At 39.5% G+C, this 23,792-nt stretch overlaps 1 protein-coding gene across 1 annotated transcript in view; it reads right to left on the bottom strand.

Annotated features, from left to right (window-relative positions):
* Positions 1-220: 220 nt before the first annotated feature.
* Positions 221-23,792, bottom strand: part of LOC137434997 (cadherin-2) — a 69,861-nt gene continuing 46,289 nt past the window's right edge. Inside the window, exons 6-15 of the mRNA XM_068128312.2 lie at positions 21,365-21,509; positions 20,439-20,611; positions 20,036-20,170; positions 17,144-17,329; positions 13,988-14,238; positions 12,419-12,561; positions 12,016-12,243; positions 10,774-11,004; positions 6,394-6,695; positions 221-1,646 (exon numbers count right to left, since the gene is read on the bottom strand). Coding sequence (XP_067984413.1) covers positions 1,440-1,646; positions 6,394-6,695; positions 10,774-11,004; positions 12,016-12,243; positions 12,419-12,561; positions 13,988-14,238; positions 17,144-17,329; positions 20,036-20,170; positions 20,439-20,611; positions 21,365-21,509 — 2,001 coding nt within the window. The 3' untranslated portion in view covers positions 221-1,439. The remainder of the gene's footprint in view (positions 1,647-6,393; positions 6,696-10,773; positions 11,005-12,015; positions 12,244-12,418; positions 12,562-13,987; positions 14,239-17,143; positions 17,330-20,035; positions 20,171-20,438; positions 20,612-21,364; positions 21,510-23,792) is intronic.

Below are 23,792 nucleotides of genomic sequence, written 5' to 3'. Positions count from 1 at the left end.
CACGTACCATTTATAAAGTCTGGTATAATTCGACCAGGGTCAGGGTTCAACCGCCAAACTCCCAGACTCGGAGCGGATATTCCAACTATTAATTCCATCCACCGAGTCTGCTTTTTTTGGTGTTGGCTTAGAACTTAGAAAACCTTAGAAATTACACCTTAGAAAACCAACTGTCCTCGACACCAGCGGTGCCGAGCTTACAAAGGCAGGTGAGCCCATATCAAAGATCGAGCCTTATTTTATTGTGACGGCTCAAAACAAAGAAAACAAACCGACATCGACGACAACCGAAGAATCCATTTCCACAACTACGAAATATAAAAGAAACAAAAACAGAAAAGAAAACGCAGCGTCATTGCTGGGAAATGAAACCAACGGCATATTCGGGGTTCGAAAAGGCATTGGAGGTTCAAAAAGACTCAAAAGAGTTTTCAAAACGAGTTCAATTACCGGAAATGCAGCCAGGACTAGCAAGCAGAGAGGTAGGCGTGTTATTAACAGCATGCAAGAACCTGGGTTACCAAAAGGGGATCGCTATTGCAAGGTTTATGTGGTTAATCTAGCTGATGGTCAAATCATTGATATAAAAACAAAAAAAACAAAAACAAAAGGGAGGATAAAAAGCAACGAAAAATGGCACAGCATCTCCGAGTGAGCTAGTAATTACTCCATAATCTCCAGTGTAAAGTTTATCTTACAAGCTACAGGATTAGTTATCCAAAGGGTGTTCTGTGAGTCGGTGTTGCAGGTTCTTCACTACTACGTTTAAATCCACGCGACAGCAACCTCAGCTGCACGACAGACTCGGCGTAGCGTTCCATGGCAGGTGTAAACCGCTTTGGCCTAAACCAGCCTAGTTCACCAGGCCGAAGGTTCATGACCTCCTCACATTGGGTACCCTTTGGTTTAAATACCGTGCCCCATTCTCAAGAGCTCTCTCTTACACCTACGCAATCTTCGCTCCTCCGCCAAATAGGGAAGCATGAGACCATGGGTGTTAGATATTAAGGGGGGGAAACCTCCATTTTCTCCTTTGCTTTTCCATGCCTCCTTTACCGTGTTCAGGATTAAAAGCCATTCGCTGACACGTTCAGCCCCAAATCCTACTCTTCACTTACCTCATCGTTACCTGTCTCGATACACCAAACTTTACAAAACTCTCTTTTACATATCATGCTATACCCCACTGCCCAGTCTTTACATTTCACAACTAATATTTCCCTTTCATTTAAGCTGCCACGGTTTATATACTTACCGTGGATCGAAACTCCGAACTTTAAAATTTCTCTTGAGTTTTATCCTCGTACTCCCCCCTCATATGACATAACATTTACCCCCAATTTTCTGAACCTCCCATTCCCCACCCCAGCTTCGAAAGCCCTCCCGGTTTCAAAACCACATCCCTCCACGGAACCGAGACTTTTCCTTCGACTCCTGACTCAATCGTCCCCGCGGCCACCGTACATGTCGGCAAGGCGGCGGAACCGTGGACCCCAATCGTGCAGGTAGTCGTAGCCCTGGTCTCCGTTGGAGCTAGCCTCCAGTGAGCTCAGAGACCCTGCCGTAGAGCCGCTCCCTTCATAATCGAACATTAACAAGGAGTCGTAGGGTGGTGCCGTAGGGTCATTGTCTGCTGCCTTCAAGCTCTGGGGGAAGAGACAAGGTCAGGGAAGAGATTTTGTTATTACTGGGGTGATTTACCTGCACACTCTACCCCTGAACTACACGCATCACCTGTTGAAAGACTTAAGTGGCCGGCATAAGAAAGTTAGCGACTGTTTTTGTTTGAAGAAATGGCAGCAACAGCTGGCGTTGCCCATGGAATTTGGCTCCCATTACCATCTTTGGCCTTCCCATCCTCCCTCTGGGACAGCACAGTAATGCAACAGCTGCAGGTCTGAATCCCACGTCTGATCAGTGGGGTGCAAGACATTTGTGGAAGGCACAAGCTACCACAAACGACCTGAATTATGCTTGTATGAGAGTCAAGACTTTGAGGGAACTTTAGCCAAGTTAGGTTTCAATAATATTTCAGGAAACGTATTTAATTAATCAAACATTAGAACCAGACGACCATTTTGTTCCAGACGAACGACTTGCGTGAGGGTTTTACAGGCAGGGTGATTCATCAGTGTCTGCGCCGTTCATCAGATCGATGCTAAACTTGGCGTCCCATCTGCCAGCATTAGTTGGTGGCCGTTAAAGACCCCGCGGTGTCCTTCGCGAAGAGTAGGCGAGCTATCGGCGGCACCCTGAACAAATTGCATATTCCTGCCCTAACCTTAGTCTAACCTTAGTCGGACCTGGCCATGAGCCAAGCTTTCCCCTCCACACCACAATAACTTGGGAATAATTGTGGCTGTTGAACAAGAGAAGAAGAAGAGGAAGAAGAGAAAAGAAGAGTTTGTATTAACTTTAAATATTAATTGAAAATAAATGATTCGATGTAACAGTAACTACGGAGAAGTGCATACATAACACTTTATAATTGTTAGAATTCCCTTCCAAGCTAAGACAATTTTTTTTTGAGCTTAACTAAGAACCGCTCTCATGTTTATTTAGATCTTCAGAAGGCATTTAAGGAAGCAACAAAACGGACTCATTACCGTACGAAGCACCTCGTAAACAAGCAGCTTGAGTAGCAAACTGGCTTCGGAGGCAGAGAGATTATGTTGGAGGGGAAATAGTCAGCCTGGGAAGCAATAAATGTGGAAGCTTGACTAATAATCATTACTCCACATGGATTTCGGCAGAGGGAATGGGGAAGAGGGGTGGGGGGGGTAACCTGTAGCAACGATAAAGTACACCAGACTCAGGACTTAGCAGCAATGTCCTTTTGCTGAACGGCTACTCAAGAGATCTCGGAATTTGTGATACACCGTGCCATGCGCGTCGTTCGGCCATAGAAGGAATCGGTTTAACTCATGGGTCATGGTGGAAGTCTGTGGACATTTTCCTGATGCAGCAATATCAACGTGGCCTTTGCTCAGTGTGGGAAGAATGAATGAATGAATGAATGATCGTTTTAAGGCCATTATCCCCGCTAAAGCAGGGGTTAGCCCCTTTGCTCAGTGTGGGAAGGCCTGGCAATTTCCCTGCTGGAATGTGGCAGGCATCCCTTTTTCCATCACAAGAAACACAGCTGCTGTGTCTGTTACATAAGTTCGATGTAGTTTCAATGCTGAGGAACTTTTATTATGTTAGGTTAGGGTTAGGGTTAGAGTTAGGGTTCGGGTTAGGGTTAGGGTTAGGTCCTCTAACCTATCTAGGGTTAGGGTTAGGGTTACCCTAACCCTAACCCTAACCCTAACAACCCTAATCCACCAGGATGTTGTAGTGTGTAGTATAAGGTAGAAGCATGAAAGTAATTGGGAATATCAGCTCAAATGGCACAATGTAGAATTTTCTGGAATTCTTACCACCAGGTGGCAGGAAAAGGTAAATGCAAGTCTCACGTTGATTTGTCAGTGTCTGCAGTACTCTTTTGTATGATTAAGTTGTACAAACATTGGCATGTATCATAGTTGATATAATCAGTTTTATTATTTGATTCGATTTTTGATTTGGAGTCCAACAGGAGAGGATTTTGGATGGGAAGGTTATAGAAGAATGTTGGGATGGAGATCGGCAAAGAACAACAATAGGTTAAGAAATAGTAGGGGTACGATGGATGGGATGTTCACTCTGAGAAAGCTGGTGGAGAAGAGGTTGGAGGTGAAATGGATTTGGGATTTATGAACCTGGAGAAGGCCTATGACATTGTCCTGAAAGAGATGGCGATGGCGACACCGAGATGAATGGGAGTGCCGGAAGCAGAAGTTAAGTTGGTTGGAGGGATGTACAAGGGAACAAAGGGAAGAGATTTGGTTGGTTCTATGATGTTGGACTTCAGTGTGAAGAAAGGTACCATTGGACCTCACCCCTTATAATGGGAAGAGAAGAAGAGGAAGATTGATTTTTTTGGTCAGATTATGAGGTGGATTAAGTATAACTAGGGCAGGTAGAGTGATTCTAAATTTTGCTGCAATAAAACGTTTCAAAGGAGTTTAAGTTGGCAAAATTATTACACAGAGGCCTCATTGGCATATTGACAGTAATGTGATGTGATATCCTCAAAAGCTTTTCACATTATAGAGTATTGAAAGAATTGGGTCCTTCGCTCCCACTTTCACCCACCTCCCACCCCCACCAGTCCCAAAAAGACAGCCGCTAACAGCTGTCAAGGCAGAAAAACCTTCCAATGAAGTCACGACAGCTGCAGACGGAGGGGGAATCCGAGCGTTTGGCGACCGAACCCTGGCATGGTTCGGCAACACTTAGTGAGGAACAAGACAGGCCTTGTGATGGCGGGTGACACTGTAAGCAATTTCTGCGCAAAACCATTCCTGAGAACCAATTCCCGCAAATAAGTCACAGTGACCACGTGATGCTTATTCTCTCATAACCGCACCGCAAATGGAAGCTTAGCATTTTGGTGCCAATATCGGGGCGAAACCTCCGGCCTGTATTTGTCAGTAAATTCCAACTGCCAACATTTTCACACAAATGGGGCAAATCCATCTGGCTCTCTGCCCTCTCAGTGTGGTTTGATGAAAGTTTTCCAACAAAGCAGGCACTGAAGGAGTTGTTTGAGAACTATATGCTTGCAATTCCAAGTTGGAAGCAAGCATGGCTTTTGTGTGGTGTTGGGAGAAGAAGATTTCTGCAAATACAACTTGCTGTAATTAAATATATATATATATTACTCAGTACTATTGAGCACACCTTTACTTTTTCAGCATATTGATGACAATCAAGATAAGATATCTGCCACACATATTTAAAAAGCACTTGGTGCTTTGCATTGTGGGGTGGAAATATGCACGTTCGAAATGTGCATAATTGGAGGGTTCGAATCAAGTTTGAGTGTGCTGTCCCAAAGCTTTTGATAAAAAATAAACCAGAACGAAGTCGATGGCACGCCAGAGCAAATCCCCACACTCACTCCCCACAAATAGCAAAGTTGAAAGATGGCAACAGGTTTTACCAGGAATGACCCAATATCAAATTCTGAGTTAAACTTTTTCCATTTTGACCCCTGTTACCCTATTACCCTAAGTTCCCACCCCCTGGGACATGAACCGAGGGTCATATCTAAAAATCGTTAGATATTTCATGCGCCCGCCAATGTTGATTAAATATACAAAGTTTCATTAAAGAGGGAGTTGTGTTTTCTGGAGGTTATGTTTTCACCCCTGTCTGTCTGCTTGTTTGTCTGTGAACAGGATATCTCAAAAAGAGGGGGACAGATTCGGACGAAATTTGGTGGACAAGTCGGGTGTGTGACAACTAAGAATTGATTAAATGTTTGTGAAGATTAGAATACGGATCTGGATTAGAGAATTTTTTAAGTGATTCTTCACCATTGAGTGATAGGGCCAAAAACGATATATAGCACAATATTTCAAAAAGTTGTGGATGGTGGATGAGTTGGGTAAGTCACAATAAAAGCCCATTAGATTTTGGTTCAGGTGTGGCCTATCAGTGGGTTACAAAAGGTAAACTTTTCAGCCTGGCAGAGGTATGCTCTGTACCAAGTGACGTTGTAGTTTAAAATGTGGCTGTAATTGCATTGTATTGTTATATGACCTTTTGACCCCTCCCCAGGGGCAGGGCCAAAAATTATGCTGCTCTCGCACCTTCTTTCCATGTGGTGGTCACAACTACCAGGTTTGGTGAATTTCTGCATAATTGTTTAGGAGGAGATAGCGTGACGGACAGACGTCAGACAGACAGACAGACAGAACCATTTACAATATCCCCCGGTTTTTAGCTGCGACGAGCAGCTCTATGAGAGGACCGCGTTGTTGTTCTTGTTGTTGGGGTGCCTTTTTGAATAGCGCATGCGCATACACTCGGACGTGCGTTGGTATGAGAAAAGAACGGCTGGTCGAATTTGGTAGCACATATTGCAACGGATTTCCTCATGATTCTACACGTCGCAGCTGGTGACAACGCTGTGGTCATTTTTCTCTTCTTTTTAAGCATGGGGATAATGGTCCCAGCCAAAAAGTTTCCTTTTTTAAAATTCATAGTGGAATCTTTTATCTTTACTTCACCGCAGTCAAGACAGCCGGCTCAACATCCTCGCTCAAGTGGGGAGTGTTTCATTTGATACTTTGTTTTTCCATTTCTCCTTTCATTTCCAATTCCTATTCCTGTGAATTATTATATTTTATGTTTTTATTTTCACAAAATGTACACAATATTAATTTATTAAAACTTGTAAACACTATCCTTCTTTCCTGCAACATCTTGCATCTCGAAAACATTCGAGATTGCACGCAACAAAAATAACTTTTCTTCTATCCCTGGTTTCAAACGTTTCAGAACATAATTGAAAACTCCACCAACCTCTCCGATGAAGTCAACCATGTCGTTGGGATGGCCGGGTGGTGCTCCGCGGCAGGGATAGTGTGGCTGGGATAGGGCCGGACGCTCGTCCAACCGCCTCAAACCGGGCCCCTTAAAGCTTGGGGATTCATCCGGACATTGAAGCTGGCTCAGATCATAGTCCTGATCTTCCTCGCCGCCTCCCTCCTCATCATAACGGAGAATGTTATCTCGCACATCTTCCTCAGACTCAAAGAGTAGCTCCTTGGTGGCGTGGTCCTTGTCACGACGACGAGAATACACGGCAAATAGCAACACCAGCACTGCACACGCAGAAATAGCAAGTGTGCTTCAATTAGTGTTACACTTGAACACTTTAAAAGAGTTTACAAGGTACAGCAGTTGCTGACAGACGTCCCACGTCGAATCCCAAACTTGGGTTTAATGGCATGTTTGGTGTTCCCATCTGAGCAATTGCCTCATGATGATGGGGTCTCAGGATGAAAGCTTATACTGTAATGGTTTGTCTATTGTCTACTTACGTCTTTGTAAGTCATTTAAAAGTACAACGATGTCTCCTCGCTCCATGAGCCTTAGATCAATGCAAAAGAAACACCATGGTGTGGTATCTCTTTATAGTTTATTGGTCCCTATATCTACTGGATACCCATCATCTCACTCAGTGAGGCCTCCATCCTTTAAAAACAACATTCCAGCGCTTCCACAAGTCTGTACTTTTGGATAGGAAAGATTCATACAGCATTAGTTCAGAGGAATGTGTGCTTAAAGCTTGGCTAATACACTACTCCTTTGAAGCTTTATTTTATCAATCCTTTAACTCCAAAGACAACAAAAAGCTTACAAATCCCACCATCACAATCCCTATCATATAATATATCTGGATATCCTATACAGGTTTGACCATAACCTAAGACTTTAATGCACCAACATCCCCAAAAGACTCCACGCTTGGCTGCAAGTGGCCGGCGGCCTCTTCCATCCCCCACTCCCGTACTGGCAACCTCAAACCTCACCCAACCGCTTGTGACCAGCACGGCGCTCAGTCATGAGAAAGTTCAGAAAAATTATCATCTCGTACTCGAGCATCTCCTGGCAAAGACGCCTCGCTATAATGGTCACGATTACATGAAGCGTGACTTCGCCCGTCCTCCCATCAATTTATGAACCTGTGCTGTCCGGCACAATCATGGCGGATTCAAACCCTGAGGCTGGAATAGTGGAAAGCTGTTCAAGCGTTTGGCATGCCCTCTTCTTAACACCCAAAACTCATCCTTTAAACTCTCCCGAGGTTGTTTGCTCAAGGAGACTGTGGAAAAACCACTGAGTTTATGAGCTGCAGGGGGCCAGAGGTCAAATCAGCTTTGCTCTGACCCTTGGACATCCCCCAACATACTCTCCCCCTCCCAGCCCCCCTACACAAACTTCGGTATGTTACGCATGTTCATGTAATCCAGATGATGCCAAAACGACAAATCTAAGCCAATGTGAACGATTGCAGGTATATCTCAATCTCAATGACATCTCAATAACAATAAAATATCTCAATAAAATATCAATATAAAATAAAATATAAAATATCAATATAAAATAAATATAATATAATAATAATAATCAATCAATCAATATAATATAAAATCAATATAATATAATATAAAATATAATAATCAATAATAATCAATTAATATAATGAATATAATATATAATATATAAAATATATCTCAATAAAATATCTCAATAAAATATAAAATATCTCAATAAAATATCAATATAAAATAAAATATAAAATATCAATATAAAATAAAATATAAAATATCAATAGAAAATAAAATATAAAATATCAATATAAAATAAAATATAAAATATCAATATAAAATAAAATATAAAATATCAATATAAAATAAAATATAAAATAACAATATAAAATAAAATATAAAATATCAATATAAAATAAAATATAAAATATCAATATAAAATAAAATATAAAATAACAATATAAAATAAAATATAAAATATCAATATAAAATAAAATATAAAATATCAATAAAATATAAAATATCAATAGAAAATAAAATATAAAATATCAATATAAAATAAAATATAAAATATCAATATAAAATAAAATATAAAATATCAATAGAAAATAAAATATAAAATAATATAAAATAAAATATAAAATATCAATATAAAATAAAATATAAAATATCAATATAAAATAAAATATAAAATATCAATATAAAATAAAATATAAAATATAAATATAAAATAAAATATAAAATATCAATATAAAATAAAATATAAAATATCAATATAAAATAAAATATAAAATATCAATATAAAATAAAATATAAAATATAAATTTAAAATAAAATATAAAATATCAATATAAAATAAAATATAAAATATCAATATAAAATAAAATATAAAATATCAATATAAAATAAAATATAAAATATCAATATAAAATAAAATATAAAATATCAATATAAAATAAAATATAAAATATCAATATAAAATAAAATATAGAATATCAATATAAAATAAAATATAAAATATCAATATAAAATAAAATATAAAATATCAATATAAAATAAAATATAAAATAACAATATAAAATAAAATATAAAATATCAATATAAAATAAAATATAAAATATCAATATAAAATAAAATATAAAATATCAATATAAAATAAAATATAAAATATCAATATAAAATAAAATATAAAATAACAATATAAAATAAAATATAAAATATCAATATAAAATAAAATGTAAAATATCAATATAAAATAAATATAATATAATAATAATCAATCAATATTATATAAAATCAATATAATATAATATAAAATATAATAATCAATAATAATCAATAAATAAAATGAATATAATATAAAATATATAAAATATATCTCAATAAAATATCTCAATAAAATATAAAATATCTCAATAAAATATCAATATAAAATAAAATATAAAATATCAATATAAAATAAAATATAAAATATCAATATAAAATAAAATATAAAATATCAATATAAAATAAAATATAAAATATCAATATAAAATAAAATATAAAATATCAATATAAAATAAAATATAAAATATAAATTTAAAATAAAATATAAAATATCAATATAAAATAAAATATAAAATATCAATATAAAATAAAATATAAAATATCAATATAAAATAAAATATAAAATATCAATATAAAATAAAATATAAAATATCAATATAAAATAAATATAATATAATAATAATCAATCAATCAATATAATATATAATCAATATAATATAATATAAAATATAATAATCAATAATAATCCATAAATATAATGAATATAATATAAAATATATCTCAATAAAATGTAAAATATCTCAATAACAAGAAAGTAATAAAATAAAATTGTTTTGAAAAAACAACAACATAATAATGACTGATGAGATAAAGGGGAAATGAATAGAATGTAATCCACAGTTTCAACTCATGAGACACAATCACTCTTCCGAGGCACGGAGCTTCATTCCCTGAAGCATTTGCAAAAAAAAAAAATCCTTCCCTTCTTAAATGCTGCAAACTGATTCTCAATTAGAGAAGGGCATGCGAGGGAGGAATAAAAACCAAACAACAAAGGTAATGATGTGGACTGCTCCGCGGGCAAAACCACAGATCATCTCGCAAAGGTTCGCATCAACACCAGGCTCGACGGCCATTTTGAAGTTATTCCTCAAACGTGAAAAAAGAAAACCCCCAGAAATAAAGAAAATGAAAAACAAAAGGATAATTGAGGATAAAAATCTTATCCGATCTGATTTTTCTGTTAGCGGCTCATGGCGCTGCTCTCATAGCACCGGACCGGATAAGATCTACATGACACAAGCTGTTCAAACACACCTTCTAGAAGTTATAAAAGTAAAGATGAAAGAGGACCAACAAGAACTAGAAAGAAAAGCAGGTTGAAAGCCGACAAGTGGATTTACGAGCCCTTGCATGTCGTTAGTAAGTTTAAGTGATTGGCCAGGCAACTGCAAAGGTTGCACCGAGTCGATTTTGTTTAACTGTTGAAAACGTTTTACTTTACAAAGGCAAGCCCCGAAAAAGGTCGTGAGATCGGGACGGTTTGGAGGGTAGTGGGGGGCGCGGGGGGAAGAGGGTGAGGTCAAGAGAACATCCGCCATACCCCTAACTGAAGGAATCACTCACTCGATTATGCTTCGGCATCGAAGTAGGAAAGTAAAGTTTTCAGAAACACAAGTCTTGTCAAAAAATATATCCACAATCCGCATAAGCCTCTTACTCAAATCCTGATATTCCGCATAAACTTTTCCGACTCGAGCTAATTCCCATGGCCTCACGCCCACTTGGAGTTTTCATTTACCGAGTAGGAGCAGAATACAGATGAGGATGGAGATGATGGCACCCGTCCCCAGGCCCGCCACGAACGGCTCCACAAGGGCACAGTCGCCAGCCTCATTACAGGTGCACACCTTCACCAGGACCGTGGACACGTTTGCCAGTGCTGGATTGCCGGAGTCTGTGACCAGCATTGGGACTTCGTAACGTCCCACCGGCAGGTAGTGAAGCCTCATTCGAAGGTGTACTCGTCGTCCTGCACAGTAAGCGATAATTGGGAGTCGGGCCGCGTTATGAAGAGCCACAACCGGACTCTGTGATGATGATAACTTCAAGGAATGTTTTAAACCAACAGGACAATTTCATGAACGTGATGTATTCAGATTCAATAACACAAATGAATCATGCTCCCTCGTACTAAGATGGAATCATTCAGGATTTATGGATTCGATTTCTACATGACGGAAATAACTTATTTTTGAAGGCTGAGTGAGCCTGGAGGTTTGAAATGAAATTTTGATTTCATGAGCCCAGGTAATTCTTTATTGGAATCATTGGAATTTTTGGAATCATTGGAATTTCCCGCGATGAAGCTAACTCCGAGGGCCTTTCACTCCCTCGCCACAGGCAGGTTGGTGGTCTTTTTGTCTTCTACCGACTCCTCTCCGGCCTTGCTCCCCCAGCTCTCTCTGGGCTCTGTCCCCCAAATATTCCTGCAGGTCGCACAAGATCTGCCAGCCACCCTCTGATGGTTAAACTGCAAAATCTAGGCTCTCTGCTCACCTTCACTCCTTCATTCCTCTTTACTCCCGCCTCTGTAACAAACTCCCTCACTCCAGGTCTTTAAAACAGCTGTTCACCACCATCTCTTATCTTCCCCCATCCAAAACCTTGATCTTTTCTACCCCCGCTAATTCACCCCAGATCCCCCTTTTTGAAATTCCAACTTCTTTCCTGGAAGTCCTTGCAGTGTCCATATGGTTTATACCTCTCCCACCTCCCCCCAAGCCCTCTCCCTCCCACAGTTCTCTCGATGTCCCTGCTCTCAAATGTTGTGTTTGTGTCCTTCCCCCTCTCTTCCCATCTTGTCTACCGCTCCCCTTATTTTGTGTTTTATGTGTCGGTTTGTATCGGTTTGACTTTTTGTGTGATTAATGTTGTAACAATGTTTGCATGAGCTCTTTCACGAGCCTCGATCTTGTATACAAGAAAAAAAAAATTCACGGAAGAGACGCACACTGAGATTTCCACAAAACAAAGAACCTACCATCCACCCGTTCGAGTGTCCAGTTCCGCCTGATATCACGTGGGCTGGAGACGAGCTCAAAGGAGAACGGTCCAGCGTTGTGTTCTACATCTGCATCATCGGCCGTGATGTTGATTCCACGCGAGTTAGGACTTTCACAGACCTCCGCTTCGACCGGGCGCACGGTCGGTGCGTTGTCATTCACGTCCGTCAGCTCCAGCAGCAAGGTTCCCGTTCCAGTTCCCCCACCTGGCAGGCATCATCAAGGAAGGATCCAGTACACTTTGTCGTGCATATCCGCGCTCCTCGCCACAACAGTATCATCCATAAGATATATTACTGCGATACAACTGTGGCACCTGCGGTAGCAGTTTCCAGTTAAAAGAGTTTATTTAAGTGTATTTAACCGATGCTATGTCCTTACTGCTGTCGGAAGCTAGGAAGGTGGCGAGATACGTGTTGCGGGAGGTGAAGGGAGACTCTCGGTCCAGCTCCGCCACCGTGGTCACACGCCCAGTCACCAGGTCCACTGACAGCCAACCAGCAGGATCACTCAGTTTAGAATATCTGAAAGAGAGTGGAGCAGGATTTCTAAAACCATCATTTGTGACCTGTGAAAATCCATGTCACCATTGCACACTGCCCTTTTTGGGTAGTGCTCCAATATAATGCCCTGTAGAGACCTTCTCTCTATCGCCGTCTGTTTCTCCCATATCCGTTCATACAACTTTTTGAGATATCTTATTCACAAACAGACAGACAGACAGACAGACAGGGGTGAAAACATAACCTTTGTCCACCTTTGGTTGCAGAGGTAATAAATGGTACTTGTGTGATTTTTTTCCCTCCATCTTCTACATAATGCTACGTCCCCTCCTTCCACCCATTTGCACCTACCATGAGGTAGAAAGGCCTTGGAGTAGAGCGTTTAACAAGCTGGCTGTTCCATCTAACTATATTATTTCAGGTTATGCTTAAAAACCACCAGTAATCTTAAGCCTTGAGACTTCCTGCATTTTAAAAGACGTGTGTGTTCGGTGTGAGATCGACCACACAAAAAGCCGACAGAGCCATTTCATTGGCAGCGCTGAGTTTCTCTGCCTTTATCAGTTCCCTCTGAGCCAACAATGGTGTAATAAAGAAGAATAGAATAAACATTCCTTATTTATTTTTTGTTTCGTTGTTTTGTCCTTCATTTACCGAGTGACCATGGTACTGATGGTGCAGTGGGTGGTCTGAATCAGACTAGACCCTTCGCTTATTTAACTTGCTCATAATTAGTATCACAATCATTATTATCAAAATAATTATTATCAAAATAATTAGTATCAAAATAATTAGTATCAAAATAATTATTATCAAAATAATTAGTATCAAAATAATTAGTATCAAAATAATTATTATGAAAATAATTATTATCAAAATAATTAGTATCAAAATAATTAGTATCAAAATAATTATTATCAAAATAATTATTATCAAAATAATTAGTATCAAAATAATTAGTATCAAAATAATCATCAAAATAATTAGTATCAAAATAATTATTATCAAAATAATTAGTATCAAAATAATTATTATCAAAATAATTAGTATCAAAATAATTAGTATCAAAATAATTATTATCAAAATAATTAGTATCAAAATAATTAGTATCAAAATAATTATTATCAAAATTATTATTATCAAAATAATTAGCATCAAAATAATTAGTATCAAAATAATTAGTATCAAAATAATTAGTATCAAAATAATTAGTATCAAAATAATTATTATCAAAATAATTAGTATCAAAATAATTATTATCAAAATAATTATTATCCATTTCATGATGGTTTGTATGATGCAAAAAACTACTCTTATTAAGTCATTATCAAGAAAACCTTTCAAATGTCTAATTCTAACATTTCTATCTCATTACAAAATGTCTTCACAACCTTTAACCAAGAAAACCTCAACTCGACGCCGCTTTTATGCATACACCCCTGGGTACCTCACGGCCTGCCGCATGTCCACATCAGGGTCTCTGGCGGTGAGGTTGAGGAGACGCGAGCCGATTGGTAGGTTCTCAGGAACGCGCACACGCTGCGTGCCGCCAGGAAACGTCGGGGGTTCGTTCACATCCCGAACCATCACGGAGACCGTGGCCGAGCTCGAAGGAGTGAAACGCGAGCCGACCAAGCGCTCCTCATTCCTCGCCTCCACCACCAACATGAACTGGCGGTCAAGTTCATAGTCCACGGGCTGTCGTGCGGGGCAGCGAGGGCGGGGGGTGAGTTGAGTTGGGTAGTACAACTTGGCATTGTACCACAATTTGGTGATACTCTGATGCAGGTAATGATGTAAAATAAAATGGTATAGGCAGGTTAAAAGCACCACAGGATGATAAGTACCTCCGACTGACACCTATAATTGGATTGTGATGTTCTAGTTTCACCTTTAACAAGAAGCTTCAAGTTTGAAGTAACAGCTTAAGAGAAAAAGTAAAATGTAATGATGGCAGAGGCTGCCAACTGCTGTGCTGCCTCCAGCATTTTGCACATCAGCACAGAGGCAAGCACGATGCTCTGAGGAGCTACATCTACAATATTAAAGGCCTTTATGGATTTTACAAAATGTGATTAACTAGTGCAGTGCTCTGTCATGCAAACATTGTTACACACACCTTTGTGTCTTTGTAACACATCTTGGGCACAATCATTTATGCTCATATATTAGCCCATTTCCTAGTTTGCCGTGACGCCGAGAGCCACAAAACCTCAAACCTTTGACTTGCATGTAGTACGGCAGATAGGTGAAATATTTGGGAGGATTGTGCCTTTGATGATACAAGCACAAGAGTTGGCACATAGTTAGAGTATGCCCTAAGAAAGATATTTGGCTATAGGGCCATCGCAGATTTGTCCTGTGACAACAATAGCGGCCATTTTTCAAAAAAGGACAAATCTGCGATGGCCCTATAGCCAAATATCTTTCTTAGGGCATACTCTGTGTGCCAAATGCCATGCTTGTATCATCAAAGGCACAATTCCTGCACCTATCTGCCATACTAATGCAGGCAGGTGACCCGTTTGGTGTTACCATCTGAGCACATGGCTGAGGATGCTGGGATACCAGGTTCAAATCCCACTTACTGTGCTGATTTTCCCAATGTCTTAATAATACTCGTCCTCTATATAATATATCCACAAGCTCCTCTTTGAGTAAGGGAGTTGTGGTGGGGGGATAAATGTATTGCTCTCACTGAAGGAATGCCAAGAGAATCATACAAATGTCATCCATTACCAAAACATAAATTAATTAAAAGCAAACATAACCTGTACATTTATCTCTGCACATAAGACAGCAATAGGGCAACATTAAAAGCCACAGCAATCTGTTTCCCAAAGTAAACGATGTCTGTAAATTAATTGGGCAATACAAAATCACTCAAACCTATCATCGGTTACCCTTTATCCAAAATAGTGAAATTAAAGCTAATAAAATAGCTGTTACAGTTCAACTTCAAAGCACTTTTCTCAACAAGATCGAGGCTCATGGAGGAGAAAGGTGACGGAAGGTAGGAACTGACTGTGGGGCAGCGGAGAAACCTATGGATACAATGACCAAGGGATGAAACAAACAGGGAGAGAGGGAAGAGACAGAGGAGGGGTGGAAACACTGAAACCTGCAAATAAGAGGGTCGGGTTATGAAGAGTTAATGGGAGAAATAAAGATTTTGGGTAAGGATGGGGGATGATATGAGATGGTGGTACACCTCCTGCTTGAAGCTCTGGAGGAAAGAATGGAATAGCACATTAGCACAGCCTCTATAAAGCGGACATAGGGGAGAGGCATGGGAAAAAAGAGACAAGGTGTGCTGTCAGCCGGGATTTTGGAAGTTTGGTAACTTTTGGAAGTCTAAAACAGGAGTCAAAAACACAAGACATTGTTAGAATCAGTTGTTGAAGACATCAAAACACACTAGATATCTGCAATCACAAAGCAGTCACAAAAGGTAAGTCTCCCCTAGCTCACCCTTGGTAATTGCTCGTGACTTACCCTTGGCCCACGATCCAATGATGGCCATTTTTTTTCAGACCACCATATGACCTTGACCTTCAATATTTAGTGATAGGGTGTAAATTAATAAAATGTATCCCCATCTACAATCTATCCATAATACGCATCATAAAAATTGGAGAAAAATTATTCAAGTTGTGATCAAAAAGGCAACTTTTTATTTATTAGATCACAATCTGAAAAAAGTAGGTCAAGGGCACTAATCGAATATCAGATGCGCAACTGCAGTGCAGAACCACTATTACGATGCAAGAATGTATTGGAAGGCCAAGCGGTCTTTGAGATCCTGCATTGGCAAAATTGAGCGATGACAAAAAAGGCTTTTTTTCCCTGACAGGCATTTGACCTTGACCTTTAACCCAGAGGGGTGTGATGTAAATTAAGGCATTTGACCTTGACCTTTAACCCAGAGGGGTGTGATGTAAATTAAGGCATTTGACCTTGACCTTTAACCCAGAGGGGTGTAATGTAAATTAAGGCATTTGACCTTGACCTTTAACCCAGAGGGGTGTGATGTAAATTAAGGCATTTGACCTTGACCTTTAACCCAGAGGGGTGTAATGTAAATTAAGGCATTTGACCTTGACCTTTAATCCAGAGGGGTGTGATGTAAATTAAGGCATTTGACCTTGACCTTTAACCCAGAGGGGTGTGATGTAAATTAAGCATGCATGCACCATACTCTAAACTATCTAGAAAGGGCAATTTCATTCCGATCGGACAAAATTTAGTCGAGTTATGGTGAAAAATGTTAAATGCCGATAATTAGGTCATGCCCTTAAGTTAGGTCAACAACAACAAAAAAATGTCAACCCCGTATAGTTTCTATTCACTTTATTGATGTGAAATTTCCTTACGAAATTCCCAGCCGGCTCTGAGATACAGCTTGGAAATTGATACAGTTAGGAAATTGGGAATGTTGAGAGTGCAGGAGAAAGAAAACCTAAATGGTGGTTTCATACTCCTAAGGGTCTAAGAAACTCTGAGGTACCATTAAAAATTTGGGCCACTGATTCTTGAAACAAACCCTACAACAGCTATTAATCCTCCACCTAGCCTATTGGGGAGGCTTAATAAGATTACTAACCTTTACGACAGTGAGCACTCCATCATTTGTGGCAGGATCAGTGAAGACAGCAAAGTGCTTTCCAGGATCTCCACGAACTACTGAGTAGTGCACGTTCCACGCGGGAGAGTGAGGCTCATCTAAGTCGGTCACGGTCAGGTTGACAACGGGCTGGTTGACCATGTTCTCTCGGACCGTGCCGTAGAACTACGGGAATCGGGCACGAGAAGCACCAAACAAAAATAAATACAGTCCAGAGCCAATAAGAACAGGAAAAAGAATTCGAGTAGAAATGATAGGTTGAGGGAAATAAACAGAAATGGAAAATGGGGAGGTGAAGGAATTCACCTTGAAAGGAGGATGGGTTTACATACAACACAGAGAACAGAAGTTTTCATATACCAATGAAGTTGTTTCATATACCCTCAACAACAGTGATGGATAGCCACTTCAAACTTAACATTTGCTTCAGCAAAACAAAAGCTGTTTAAATAAAACGGATTAAAAGAAACATGTCCAGTCATTAAAACTGCAAACCACAACAATATTGTCATGTGGGAGGGGGAAATCCATCGATAGATTGTGTTTAGACTTTAGCTTGCACCGTATGCTTGAGTAGCTTAGATTTAGGCCTGTATCAGGGAAACTGTGAGAGGTAAGTCGTATTGTAAAACATGCGCCGATGAGGCGGTGAGTGCAAACCTTAAAGCGAAATTGTAAACGGTAAACTTAACAGCTCAGTTTAAAATGGCCTTGTGTGCATCGAGAAGGTCCCAGCTGTGGTGGAGCGCCGCCCCCGTACTGTGGAGTAGCCAATAAAGACCAGCCATGGGGGGACCGAAGAGATAATAAAAACTGTTGCACATGCACGCGCTCTCTTTCTCTCCCTGTGTTTTGTCGTCCCCACGGGAAGGAAGGATGGAGAGATTGGGCAGTGCGCGGCCCCCTCATCATGACTCCTTCTCATCACTATCCCGAGTCGCACTTCATTTTGTGCCATACCCAACTTCACGACCACACCATCATGGTACAGCAACACCAGCCCGTATCTCCCTTAAGTCCTCGCCTGCTCCTTTCATTGTTTGAATCCGGTTTTTAGAGCCATAGTGGATTATTTATTTTCATTACTTCCGTGGACAGAGGTTATGTTTCACCCCTGTCTGTCTGTCTATTTGTCTGTCTGTCATTTGGGTCCGTTTGTTTGGTACTTGCAAAAATCGAAGATTTTTCAAGTATATTGGTTGGTCGCGTGTGTTATTCTGTCTGTTTGTCTCTTTGTTTATATGTATGTCAATTACCTACAGGTCATAATTTAAAAACGATCTTCACAAAACTTCACCAAATGGTGAATTGCTCATAAGAAAGGAGCCTATTGATTTTGAGGTCAAAAGGTCAACATAGGACAAAGGTCAAAAACGTACGTCATATTTCTAAAATCCTCAATTATCATTGATTGAATTGACATATGAAGAGGTCACTGAATTCAACCACCAATTACTTTTGAGGTCAACATAGTCCAAAAGGTCCACAAAGGCCGAATTTCTAAAATCCTCAATTTTCATCCGAGTGACTTGAAATTTGAAGAGGATTTGCATATTTGGTCATTTAATTAAACCACTAATCATTTTTGAGGTCAAATGTTTTTAAGGGATTTCACAAGTATCATGCTCTGGTGGACATCTTTCTTGTTTGTTTGTCCCTGAGCAGGATATCTCAAAAGGTTGTGGACGACTTTGGACGAAATTTGATGGACAGGTTGGGTGTCTGGCAAGGATGAATTGATTTGATTTTGGTGAAGATCTAAATCCGGATACTATAATTTTTTAAGTGATGCTTCACCATAGAGTGATAGGTCTAAAACCATACGATATCTCAAGCACGATATCTCTAGAAGTTATGGACGGATTCGGGCAAAACTTGGTGGACCGGTTGGGTGTGTGACAAGGACGAAATGATTAGATTTTGGTGAAGATCTGAATCCAGATACGATATTATTTTTTTACTTTTCAAGTGATTTTTTACCATTGCGAGATGGGGCTAAAGACGATATTTTAAAAAGTTGTGGACGAGTTATGACAAAACTAGGTGGATGAGTTGGGTGTGTGACAAGGAAGAAATGATTAGATTTTGGTGAAGATCTGAATCCAGATACGATATTATTTTTTTTACTTTTCAAGTGATTCTTTACCATTGCGAGATGGGGCTAAAAACGATATTTTAAAAAGTTGTGGACGAGTTATGACAAAACTAGGTGGATGAGTTGGCTAGGTCACAAGAACAAGACGATTAGATTTTCGTTCCCGTCTGGATCCAGATCTGGCCTATCAGTGCGATGCAAAACATAAACCTTTTAGCCTGGCGGAGGTACGCGCTCTACCGAGTGCCATTCTAGTTGTACATAGGATTTCAGATTCCTTTCATCACTGTTTGTGTCTGTCGACGGCTTGGTTCATTCCGTTTATTTATTCATAATGTCCTGTCCATCTTTATGCTCATATACATTTAATAATAAAACCATTTTAATTGTAAAGGAACATCTTCCCTCCTTCTGCAGCCATGTGCGCATGAACAACCGCCAGGTTAAGATTAATTTGAACAATCCTTGGGGTTTCGTAAGCAGCGTAAATTAAGAACGTGGTAATTTCTGACATTGTTTCGGCTGTTTGTGGAGGTCTTAGACCTCCGGCCCATAGCTTCGCGTTAGCGAACCCTCTGACATGAGAATATTTAAAGCTAAGCAACGCTTCTGGTGAGAAAGAAGAGGTCGATAAAGAAAACAGAATGGAGGAAAAGAGAGCATGAAATAGAAAAAAGAGGCGACTAAAACAGGATGCAAGGTGGAACCTTATAAATAAACAACTTATTTTGACCTTCAACTACATTCGCCACTTTTTCACACATCCTACACCTTACCGTAGACATGGTGAAGTGTGGCGGATTGTCATTCTTATCGGTGATGGTGATAACAGCAGTGGCAGTGTTGGACAAACCAAAGGATGAACCTTCCATGTCTGTGGCCTCAATCACCAACATGTAGCTTGGAACTTTCTGTAAGGAACAGAGGAGCATCTTGCACTCAAAATCAAGAACCTGTGACCTCGTGATGATGAGTTTCCAAAATCAAAATTACTAGAAACAGTCCTCCATTATTTCTGTTGCACTAAAGTCATATCTGGCATGGACACGGATATGTAGACACAGAGAAGGCAAATGGATAGGCAACGAGAGATACTTTAAATGGACGAAATTTTGTGGAGTCCTAAGCAAAGAAAGTTCAACAAATTTAAGGTTAGAGAGGATTCTGAAGGTGTGATACCTCTCGATCAAGGCCAGAGGCGATGGTGCTGATGAGACCAGAGCTGTTGTTGATGGTAAACATAGTCGGATAAGGAAAGTCAGGTGTCTGCGAAAGAACTTTATAACGAATCATCCCATTAAGCTGCTGCGGGTCATCCAGGTCTTCAGCTGTGACTCGCATCACTGGAGTACCTGGGATGTTCGGGAGAAAAATGACCAGAATTGTGTTTTGGGTGAAGACAGCAGGTTTCCTTTTTATTTCCTGTAGTGTCTTGGGGTGGGGGGAAGTGAAGAAGGGAGTTATACATGGTGAAGTGTGATGGATTGTCATTCTTATCGCAGAAATATCAAATTTTTACACAAAAGAGACTTGGGATTTAAACCCACATGTAAAAAGATCTGGAGTGTCCAAACGATCATTGGTTTAAAGTGGGTCAGAACAAATGAAGGTTCAAGCAGAGTTACTTTGGGACTTCACCCGGCACAAACCCGGACATCATTGCCTTATTTCACGGGGAAATATAAAAAAAACTAGGCTTACCTATACGTCACTTTAATCAATTGTATATGGCAATATATTAAAGTATATGGCTTTTTCCTTTAATTTACACTAGCCTAGTTCAATTTTTTCTTGGTCCTCATTATCACCTCAATACCTTCAACACAACAATTACAGCACCTTCCGATTTCCCCGGAGCTGTAGCGGATCTCTGTTAAGGTTTCACATCCATTTAAAGAATGATAACGTTAACACAAAGAATGAGATAAACCAATGAAGCAAGTAAAGATGATGTGAAGCGAAGGTAAAACCAAAAGGATGTGCTGGATGTTGGGAAGTTGGAATGAGGGAGAAAAGGGAAATGGAGCAGGAAAAGAGCGAAGATGGTTGTGAAAACAGGATATGGGTTGGGGTAGGAAAAGAGTAGTCGGACAAGTATAACACACCTGGTGATGAGGTTTCAGGTACTGAGCCATTGTACACAGTAGAGTGAAATTCGGGTTTATTATCATTCTGGTCAATAACCTGAATGAGCAAGTCCACCGGATTCTCCACCTGCTTCCCATTGAGGTCCACAGCATGACCTTTGAGCTGACAAAAACAATGACGTCAGGGGTTAGTCTACTGGTCCAAATGGGGGTTGCTCAATAAAGCAGGCTTGGCTTTGGTAATCCTCTTCAACCTGCCTAGTGTTGCAACTAAATGATTGGTTTATTATTCTTCACAGTACTTTGAAAACATCACACAAACAAACTTTGAGAAGCAAAAGATGGACGACATTGCCATTCAGAAAGTTCATGAAGAGTTCAGCCTGTTTAAGATACCTAAAACGTGAAACATCACCGACTTATTTATTGTTAAAAAGAGAGCTTGAAATTTTCCCTTTGTTGATATTAAAGGTGAGGTTTGGAATGAGAACATACACATATGTACGTTTCATTTTCAAAAAGGTCACCAAAAATGTATTCTTTGGACTCGATAACAAGCTTTGAGAAAACAAACCAAACTGTCCGCGAGGTATAAAATTGACAATTAACTTGTGAGGGCATTAAAAACAAGGCACAAATGGGAGGTGTCCCGTTAGATCTTTGTTTCTGACAAAACCCATGTGGGGTACACCACCGAGAGATCTTGTCCTCCACAGCCCTTTATGTCACGCCACAAATGCAGCTATAAATAGTTATTCTTGGAACCAGGAATGTACTTTGTATTGAAAAGAATAAACAAAAAACAACCGAGATAATTATGGGTGATTAAAATTACATAGCATTTTACCAAAACCAATAAATTAACTAGGAGCAATCAGAGATTGCACACCCTCACCCGGACTTGCTTTGTGTGGTGTATGTGTACTGGTGTGGTACGTAAATAATAATAATACATAATTCATAATAAACATAATTCATACGTTACATACGTTATTAATATACATACGTTATTAGTACGTAATTAATGGGCGTACTCACGTACCAATATCATTCCCATCTACCATTGTCATTATTATGTACCATTGTTATTCTGTATCATTACCATTATCATGCTCATTATTATTATAATTATGTACTATTATCATTATTACTATCATCATTATTATTATGTACCATTATTGCCATCATTATAATTATAATCATATACCATTATCATTATTACTTTTATCATTATTATTATGTACCATTATTGCCATCATTATCATTACTAGGGCATGCCCGTACTATATATATATCTAAAATTATATCCCCCCCCCCTCTATTTACATGAAATGGTTTGGTCCATTCGCAAAGCCAAAGCGAACGGCTTGCGAGTACGGTGACAATCCCCCCCCTCTATTTACATGAAATGGTTTGGTCCAAAGCGAACGGCTTGCGAGTACGGTGACAATCCCCCCCCCCCCCTCTATTTACATGAAATGGTTTGGTCCAAAGCGAACGGCTTGCGAGTATGGTGACAATCCCCCCCCCTCTATTTACATGAAATGGTTTGGTCCAAAGCGAACGGCTTGCGGAGTTTGGTAAAGAAATCGCCATAGCGTGCACAAACGCGCAGGAAAGCGAAAGAATCGCAAATTAGTTTTAATTAGTTTTAAAACATAGTTTAACGCCAACATAGCGCCAACATAGTTTGCCAACGGGAAATAAATGAATACGCTCTCAAATGTGCCGTCCGAGGCAGAGTCTGTTCGCCACGTTCGGCACACGTGATAGCTCGCTGCTCTCTGATTGGTTGAATCGTTTTTTGGACATAGCTCGGTAACTACTTCTCTGATTAATATGAAACCTTGAAAAGGCACATCCTCGGGTCCCCAGCAATATACCTGGCAAGTTTCAAGTATATCGGACCCGTGGTTGTCGAGAAACAGCGGTCGCATACACACACACAGACACACAGAGATTACTGGAATTATAGATAGATAATTATGAACCTCGTGTTGGCTTAACCGTTAACGTGGCTGGCTTGTGCTATTAGGGTCCTGAGTTCAAGTCTCATGGCATTGAATTAACTCCAGGTCGGTTGACTCTGCCTGTCATCATGCCAACATGCATTTTAAGGCCATTTTCCCTGCTAGAGCGGGGGTTAGCCTTGCGGTCCCCATGACAATCTTCTCCATTTTGCCCTATTTTCTGCATCTCTCCTTGTTAACCCCCTTGTCCGCATTTCTTCTTCCACCATCTTTAGCCAAGTCTTTCTCGGTCTTCCCCGTCCTCTACTTCCTTCTACATTAACTTCCATCACTCTTCTCAACCAGTCACTTTCATCCTTCCTCAACACATGACCAAACCATCTCAACCTGTTCCTCTTCACAGCATCAATCACAGGCAATATTCCCATCATCTTTCGCAATTCATCATTTGTCTTCCTCTCTCTCAACGATACTCC

Source organism: Myxine glutinosa, chromosome 9 (assembly GCF_964187855.1).
Source record: "Myxine glutinosa chromosome 9, kmMyxGlut1.1, whole genome shotgun sequence".
Lineage (NCBI taxonomy): Eukaryota > Metazoa > Chordata > Myxini > Myxiniformes > Myxinidae > Myxine > Myxine glutinosa.
The sequence above is the reverse complement of the archived record's forward strand: the minus strand, read 5'-3'. Positions and strand labels throughout refer to the sequence as shown.